The 8,080-nt window shown below is 54.1% G+C and overlaps 3 protein-coding genes across 9 annotated transcripts in view; 2 read left to right on the top strand and 1 right to left on the bottom strand.

The window, feature by feature from the left end:
- The window catches only part of MRPL48 (mitochondrial ribosomal protein L48), a 13,939-nt gene extending 9,948 nt beyond the window's left edge, over positions 1–3,991 (top strand). Inside the window, exons 7-8 of the mRNA XM_071759062.1 lie at positions 1,001–1,090; positions 3,742–3,991. Coding sequence (XP_071615163.1) covers positions 1,001–1,090; positions 3,742–3,816 — 165 coding nt within the window. The 3' untranslated portion in view covers positions 3,817–3,991. The remainder of the gene's footprint in view (positions 1–1,000; positions 1,091–3,741) is intronic.
- The window catches only part of PLEKHB1 (pleckstrin homology domain containing B1), a 168,070-nt gene that overhangs the window by 119,208 nt on the left and 40,782 nt on the right, over positions 1–8,080 (top strand). The gene's annotated exons all lie outside the window — the stretch shown is intronic.
- COA4 (cytochrome c oxidase assembly factor 4 homolog) overlaps positions 5,779–8,080 on the bottom strand; it is a 48,465-nt gene continuing 46,163 nt past the window's right edge. For 2 of the 7 annotated variants that reach the window (XM_071760274.1, XM_071760605.1), the window contains exon 2: positions 5,779–6,155. In XM_071760274.1, the coding sequence (XP_071616375.1) occupies positions 5,879–6,155 (277 nt within the window). In that variant the 3' untranslated portion in view covers positions 5,779–5,878. Of the gene's footprint in view, positions 6,247–6,952; positions 7,394–8,054; positions 8,068–8,080 lie in introns of those variants that run through there. The other 5 variants (XM_071760684.1, XM_071760187.1, XM_071760442.1 and 2 more) reach the window with 5 other exon arrangements.

The following is an 8,080-nucleotide window of genomic DNA, read 5'->3' as shown; positions in this document are numbered from 1 at the left end:
GCAGAGGAGGGGCTCCTGGGTTCTGTGTTTCAGCCAGAAGATTTATGATCTGTTTTGTGCAGAATATAGAATATCTAGAGGATATTTATTTTATCCAGAATGCAGTGGAAAAACCAATTTTAAGGATGAATTGCTGAATCTTTAAGGTTGGAAGGGACCTCAGGGCAGGGTCACCCAGAGCAGGTTGCACAGGATGGTGTCCAGGGGGGTTTGGGATGTCTCAGGAGAGAATTCCCCCAGAGATGGAGACTCCACCACCTCTCTGAGCAGCCTGGGCCACTCTCAAAGTGAAGAAATTCCTCCTGATGTTCAGAAGGAACTCCCTGTGCTCAAGTTTGTGCCCCTCACCTCTTGTCCTGCCACTGATCCCATCCTCCTCATACCCCCCTCTCAGTATTTAGCAGCAGTGCTAAATCCCCCCTCAATTTTTTTCTTCTCCAGACTAAAAAGCACCCAAATCCCTCAGTTTTTCCTCACAGGAAAATGTTTGGACAAATTCAGTGCAATTTCAAACTGGTTTTAGTGTCATTGCCAGGAGTTCAGTGGCCACCTGGCTGAGCTGAAGAGGGATTTCTTTCTCCTCAGTGACTTTTTCCCAGTTTTTTCCCTTGCTGTTTGGGAAGCTAAACCTCTGCTGAATCACATTTTAAACCTGGAGGGTGAGGTTTTTTTTTTTTCCCTGGGTGTGTGGCTACCACTGGGGCTTGCATTACTCTTTTTAGTAGATTCCCACCAAAATTAAAAGCTCCATCCATGAGGAAATCTCCTTGCAGGCAGGGATGGGGAGCAAAACATTCACAGGGAAGACCCAAAAATGGGAATTTTGGGCTGTGCTGGTGAGGAAAGAGGTGTGAGCAGGGGAACAAGTCAGAAAATAAGAGAATCCTGGAATAATTTGGGTTGGAAGGGACCTCTAAAACTCAGGCAGTCCAACCCCTTGCAGTAAATCAGATTGCTGAGTCCATTTGGTGTGTGGGTTTGATTTTTTTTTTTCTTTCAGATCACTGGTTTGAGCTCAACATTTGCTCCCATCCTTCTGGAAATTATTCAGAGTAATCAGCCTGAGGGGGTCCATCTCCTGATGAAAGAGGTAGGGTTGGTTTTCCCCATCCCTTCTCATTTCCAAAGCAGTTGTGATGCTGTGGAATGGAATTTGCTGTGGAAATAGAAACCTGGTCCTGAGGCTCAGGGATACCCCAGGATCTCCCAGAACTCCATCAAACCCCCCCATTATCTTTAATTCTTTAATTCTACCTTTAATTCATCCCATTTTCCATTTAGCCTCCTACAATTAGTGCCACAGAAGGTCCCTTCTCAGCCAATCCTGGAGATCAGGAGACAAAAGTTTTCCATGAAAACATTTTTCTTATGTTTCTAATTTGTTTCTTAAGATGGATTCTCAGATATTTATATTTTTATTTTGCAAATTGCTTTTTCCTTTGCTGCTGCACATTCCCTGCATGCAAAAGGCAAAAGTTTTCCTTCAGCTGCACTTCACCACCTCCTGTCTGGGAATCTCCAGGAACTTTGTGGAGCAGTTGGAGAGCCTGAAACCCAAATTCTCTGCCCTGCTTTGATGGAATTTTCTCTGGGAAAGATTCAGGGTTTGTTTTTTTTTTTTTTTAAAAAGCCCCAACAGTTTTCTCAGCACTGAGGAGTCCAGGACAGAGCTCCAGTCCCTGGCTGACCACACATAATGAGATATTTTAAATTCTCTCACTTTACAGTCAGATAAAACACTCCCAGGAGGCCCTTTTTATATAGAAAGATTTTTTTGTAGCTGGAAGGGGGAGGCAGCACAGTAAAAATTCAAACATGACTCAGCACTCAGCTTCCTGAGGGGCCTTTGAAAAATGTTTTCTCCAGCTCTGCAAAACCAGGAGGAAATGGGAGAAAAGGTCTTTGAGTCCAGTAACCTCTGTACTGGTCACAGTCCAGTCTTCTTGGGGGTTTTTTGGTTTTTTTTTTTTTAATTTTTTGCCTTTCTCTGGAGGGAGAGCTGTGCCCTTGTGCCATTTGCAAAGTCATTGCCATCTGGAGAGAGACCCAAGCTGGCTCCACACAACAAGGAGTCCAGGAGAGAGAGGAAAGCTTTGGGATGCTACTAAAAAGTCCTGGAGCAAGCAGCAAATCTCCCCCAGCAAGGAGATCACAAAATGTTTTAGGGCTGGAAGAGATGCCACAGGAGTGGGCAGCACCAGGGCTGGGGGTGTCCAGTTGATTTCTTCATCACAACCCCACTGCTTACTCCTCCAAAAAGAGGCAGCCAGGTGATAGGAACCTAAAAGCTGAATTTTAGAGTTTCTGGGCTGACCCAGAGTGTCTGGGAGGGGATGGAAGAGCTCAGAGCTCAGCCACAGGCAGAGGATCCCACTCCCCAGGGCCTTTCCATGGGGGTCCCCCACTCCCTGAGGTCACTGTTCCATGGACCATGGTTCCATGTTCCATGGATGATGGAATCCAGAGGGTCCTCAGCATCCTCAGAATCCTAGAATTGTCTGGGTTGGAAGGGAGCTCAGAGCTCCTCAAGTCCAACCCTTGATCCACTCCCCCCGTGGTTCCCAGCCCATGGCACTGAGTGCCACATCCAGGCTCTTTTGAAAGAGCTCCAGGGATGGAGAATCCACCCCTTCCCTGGGCAGCCCATTCCAATGCCTGATCCCCCTCTCCAGCAAGAAATTCTTTCTAATGTCCAACCTAAACCTCCCCTGGCACAACTTGAGACCATGGCCTCTTGTCTTGCTGAGAGTTGCCTGGGAAAAGAGCCCAACCCCCCCCTGGCTCCAACCTCCTTTCAGGGACTTGGAGAGAGTGATGAGGTCTCCCCTGAGCCTCCTCTTCTCCAGCCTCAACACCCCCAGCTCCCTCAGCCCTTCCTCACAGCATTTCTGCTGGATCCCTTCCCCAGCCCAGTTGCCTCCTTTGGACCTGCTCCAGCACCTCAAGCTCCTTCCTGAGCTCAGGGGCCCAGAACTGGACACAGGACTCAAGCTCTGGCCTCCCCAGAGCTGAGCACAGGGGCAGAATCCCTTCCCTGGACCTGCTGGCCACGCTGTTCCTCAGCCAGCCCAGGATGCCATTGGCCTTCTTGGCCACCTGGGCACACTGCTGCCTCCTCTTCAGCTTCCTGGCAATCCCAGCTCCCTTTCTGCCACTCTCTGCCCAGCCTGGAGCTCCCCATGGGCTTCTTGTCTTGAACCTCATCCCCTTGGGATCAGCCCAACTCTCCAGTCTCTCCAGGTCCCTCTGCAGAGCCCTCCTGCCTTCCAGCTGATCCACACTCCCCCCAGCTTGGGGTCACCTGGGAATTTGCTGCTGATGGACTCAATCCCCTCATCTAAATCCTCACTAAAGATATTAAACAGCACTGGGCCCAACACTGATCCCTGGGGGACACCACTAGGTACCAGCCACCAACTGGATGCAGCACCAGCTCCAGCTTCTTCCAACCTGGAATGATTCCTGGCATGGCCTGGCCTGGCCATCCTGTGGGGAGGGAGAGAGGGAAGTGTGGGATGAGTCCAGAGAAGGTCCAGGAGGATGCTGAGAGGGTTGGGGTTGTTCAGTCCGGAGAGGAGAAGGCTCCAAGGAGAGCTCAGAGCACTGTTCCATCTTTTTTCTCCTCTGGGGGGATTCTCTGTGGCAGGTTGGATTCCTCTGGATTTCAAGAAGTGCTTGAGGTGCTTCTGATTTTCTTGGGATGTTTCTTTTTTATTTCTTTGTCTCTTCCTCTCTCCCCAGCACACAGAAGCTGACTTCAAGAGCAGATTGAAGTCTCGACCAGAACTGGAAGAGCTTCTGGCACAGATGAGCTGAGCAGAGGAACCTTCCAGACATTTCTCAGCCACCCCTGCAAGATGAAGGCTTCTGCTTCTTGGCTGCTGAAGCCTCCAGGAGGTGACTTCAGGAGCACTGCACTGATAATGGGACAAAGGGGGAGAAATTCCCCCTGTTGTCAAGCACCAGGGCTTAATAAAGACAAATCATGAAATTATTTTGGTTGGGAAACACTTCTAAAATCCACTCCAAGCATTAACCCAGCACTGCAAAGAGCACCAGGGCCTCAGCACCACACACACAGGATCTGAATCCCCCCAGGGATGGGCCCTGGGCAGCCTGGGCCAGGGAATAACAACCCTTGGAGGGAAAAATTCTTCCCAATATCCAACCTAAAACTGGAATGATGGAATGGGTTGGGTTGGAAGGGACCCAAAAGCTCCTCCAGTCCCAACCCCTGGATGTGCAGGGACCCCTCCCACAGCCCAGGTTGCTCCAAGCCCCATCCAACCTGGGCTGAGACACTGCCAGGGATGGGGCAGCCACAGCTTCCTTGGGCACCCTGGGACAGGGGCTCAGCACCCTCACCCCAAACAATTTCTCCCTCCCCAAGATCTCCTCTCCATCTCCCCTCTTGCAGCTGGAAACCCTTCCCCCTCATCCCATCCCTCCAGGCCCTTGTCCAAAGTCCCTCCCCAGCTTTCCTGGAGCCCCTTCAGGACCTGGAAGCTGCTCCAAGGGCTCTCCAGAACCTTCTCCCTTTTCCCTTTTCCCTTCTCCCTTCTCCTCCTTCTCCTCTTTTCCTCTTCCTCTCCCTCTCCTTCTCCCTCTCCCTCTTCCTCTCCTCTCCTCCAGACTGAACACCCCCAACTCTCTCAACCTGTTCCAGGCTCTCCCCACCCTCAAATTCCAGAATTTCTTCCCCATCTCCAACCTCAATCTCCCCTTTCTCTCCAAGTTTTAACCCATTTCCCTTCTCCTCTCCCTACCCCCCCGTGTCCAAAGCCCTCCCCCAGCTTTCTTGGAGCCCCTTCAGATATTGGAAGGTTGCTCTGAGCTCCCCTGGGAGCCTCCTCTTCTCCAGGCTGAACAACCCCAATCCCTCAGCCTGGCTTCCCAGGGAGCTGCTCAGCCCTCTGAGCATTTCAGTGGCTCCTCTGGACACCTTCCAGGAGCTCTGTGTCCTTCTGATGCTGGGGACTCCACAACTGGACACAGGACTCCAGGGGGGGTCTCAGCAGAGCAGAGCAGAGGGGGAGAATCCCCTCCCTCAATGCTCTCTGGGCTTCTGCTGATGCCCCCAGGACCTGGGGGGGTTCTGGGCTCAGCTTCAGCTTCTGCTCCACCACCCCCTGCAGGATCCCAGCTCATCCCAGCACCACCCCTTCCAAGCTCCAGTTTGTCCCAGACAGAGATAACCAGACAACCAGTGCACCCTGGGTGACCAGCACCATCACCACCAACACCATCACCATCATCAGCAACACCACCACCAACACATCCCCAGAATCACCAACACCATCACCAGCAACACCATCACCACCATCAAAATCCTCACCAGCACCAACACCATCATCACCACCAACACATCACCTCAGTCATCACCATCACCCCCAGTACCATCACCATCATCACCACCAACACCATTACCACCAAAAACATCACCAACACCATCACCACCAACACCACCATCACCACCAACACCAGCACCACCATCACCACCAACACCACCATCACCACCAACACCATCACCAACACCACCAACACCAACACCACCAACACCAACATCACTAACACCAACATCACCAGCATCACCACCAACACCACCATCAGCACCAACATCACCAACAACACCACCATCACCAACACCACCATCACCAACAACATCACCAACACCATCACCAACACCAACATCACTAACACCAACATCACTAACACCAACATCACTAACACCAACATCACTAACACCACCATCACCACCAACACCAAAAACATCACCACCATCACCATCACCACATTTATTCCCTCACCAACATCTCCTGGGATTCACCACCCCCTCCATCCCCTCCCCAGGCCAATCCTGACACAGCTCCTGGGACTTTCAGTCCCCAGTGGGTGTCGGGTGGGTTTGGTTCCTGCTGGTGCCCCCCTTGCCCAGTTCCTTGGCTCGGTTCTGTTGGGCCATGCAGTCCCCAAAGGCCCTGAGGTGGTTCTGGCACTGCCTCCAGTCCTTCCTCTCAGCCATGCAGAGCTGCAGCTCCTGGTGCTGCTCCCTGCAGCCTGACTGGGAGATGATGGAATCCAGAGGGTCCTCAGCATCCTCAGCTCCAGCTTCTTCCAACCTGGAATGGTTCCTGGCATGGCCTGGCCTGGCCATCCTGTGGGGAGGGAGAGAGGGAAGTGTGGGATGAGTCCAGAGGAGATCCAGGGGGATGCTGAGAGGGTTGGAGCAGCTCTGGAGTGAGGACACTGAGAGAGTTGGGGTTGTTCAGTCTGGAGAGGAGAAGGCTCCAAGGAGAGCTCAGAGCAACCTTCCTAGATCTGAAGGGGCTCCAGGAAAGCTGGGGGAGGGCTTTGGACACGGGGGGGTAGGGAGAGGAGAAGGGAAATGGGTTAAAACTTGGAGAGAAAGGGGAGATTGAGGTTGGAGATGGGGAAGAAATTCTGGAATTTGAGGGTGGGGAGAGCCTGGAACAGGTTGAGAGAGTTGGGGGTGTTCAGTCTGGGGAAGAGAAGGTTCTGGGGAGCCCTTGGAGCTAAACCCAGAAAGCCAACCATGTCCTGGGCTGCACCAAGAGAAGGGTGGGCAGCAGGTCAAGGGAGGGGATTCTCCCCCTCTGCTCTCCTGAGACCCCACCTGGAGTTCTGCATCCAGGTCTGGAGCTCCTGGTACAAGAAAAACCTGGAAGTGGTGGGATGAGTCCAGGGAAGGTCCAGGAGGATGCTCAGAGGGTTGGAGCAGCTCTGGAGTGAGGACACTGAGAGAGTTGGGGGTGTTCAGTCTGGAGAGGAGAAGGCTCCAAGGAGAGCTCAGAGCAACCTTCATAGATCTGAAGGGGCTCCAGGAAAGCTGGGGAGGGACTTGTGAGGATGTCAGGGAGGGACAGGACATGGGGAATGGATTCAAACTGGAGGAGGGGAGATGGAGATTGGAAGTGAGGAAGAAGTTCTTCACCAGGAGGGTGGTGAGAGCCTGGCACAGGTTGTCCAGAGAGGTGGTGGAAGATTCCCCATCCATCCCTGGAAGTTTTTAAGGGCAGGTTGGATGGAGCTTGGAGCAACCTGGGCTGTGGGAGGGGTCCCTGCCCATCCAGGGGTTGGAACTGGAGGAGCTGGAAGGGCCCTTCCAACCCTGAAAATTCTGTAATTCTCTGTTTTGTGGTAAAAGGAGCCTCCAGAGAAACTTGGGGAGCTTTTTAAGAGCCCACTTAGGGGTCTCATCCCTCCTGATTCAATGAAGAAAGCTGGGGGAGGGCTTTGGACACGGGGGGGTAGGGAGAGGAGAAGGGAAATGGGTTAAAACTTGGAGAGAAAGGGGAGATTGAGGTTGGAGATGGGGAAGGAATTCTGGAATTTGAGGGTGGGGAGAGCCTGGAACAGGTTGAGAGAGTTGGGGGGGGAAGGGGAGGGGAGGAGAGACCCCAAGCCTCTCGTGGTTCCCCTCCCCCCCACCCATGGGTGCCCAACACCCTCCCCTGACCAACCCCTCGACCTTCATGGGTGCTCAGAACCCCCCACCCACCTCACCCCCACCCATGGGTGCCCCCCCCCCTTAACTCCCCCCTACCCACGGGTGCCCAGCACCCCCCACCCACCTCCCCCCATCAGTGGGTCCCCAGCACCCTCCTGCACCCCTCTATGGGTGCTCACCCCCCCACAGCTCTCCCCCACCCCCTCACCTCCCCCCACCAGTGGGTGCCCACCCCCCCATGGGTCCCCCCCCACTCTGCACCCTACCCCCACCAATGGGTCCCCAGCACCCTCATGCACCCCTCCGTGGGTGCCCATCACCCCCCACCCATGGGTGCCCACCCTCCCTTCACCTCCCCCCCAACCATTGGTGCCCACTCCCCCTTCCCCTCCTCCCCACCCATGGGTGCCCATCCCCACCACTGGGTCCCCAGCACCCTCCTGCACCCCCCTATGGGTGCCCCCTCTCGCCTCCCCCCCGCCCACGGGTGCTCCCCCCACGCCCGTGGGTGCTCAGCCCCTCCCCCACCTATGGGTGCCCCCCCACCCACATGGGCGCCCCTCTCCTCCCCCAGCCCCCTCCATACCGCTCCCTAAGGTGCTTCCCCTTCCC

Source organism: Heliangelus exortis, chromosome 1 (assembly GCF_036169615.1).
Source record: "Heliangelus exortis chromosome 1, bHelExo1.hap1, whole genome shotgun sequence".
Lineage (NCBI taxonomy): Eukaryota > Metazoa > Chordata > Aves > Apodiformes > Trochilidae > Heliangelus > Heliangelus exortis.
Note: the sequence above shows the minus strand (reverse complement) of the source record. Positions and strands in the feature narration are given on the sequence as shown.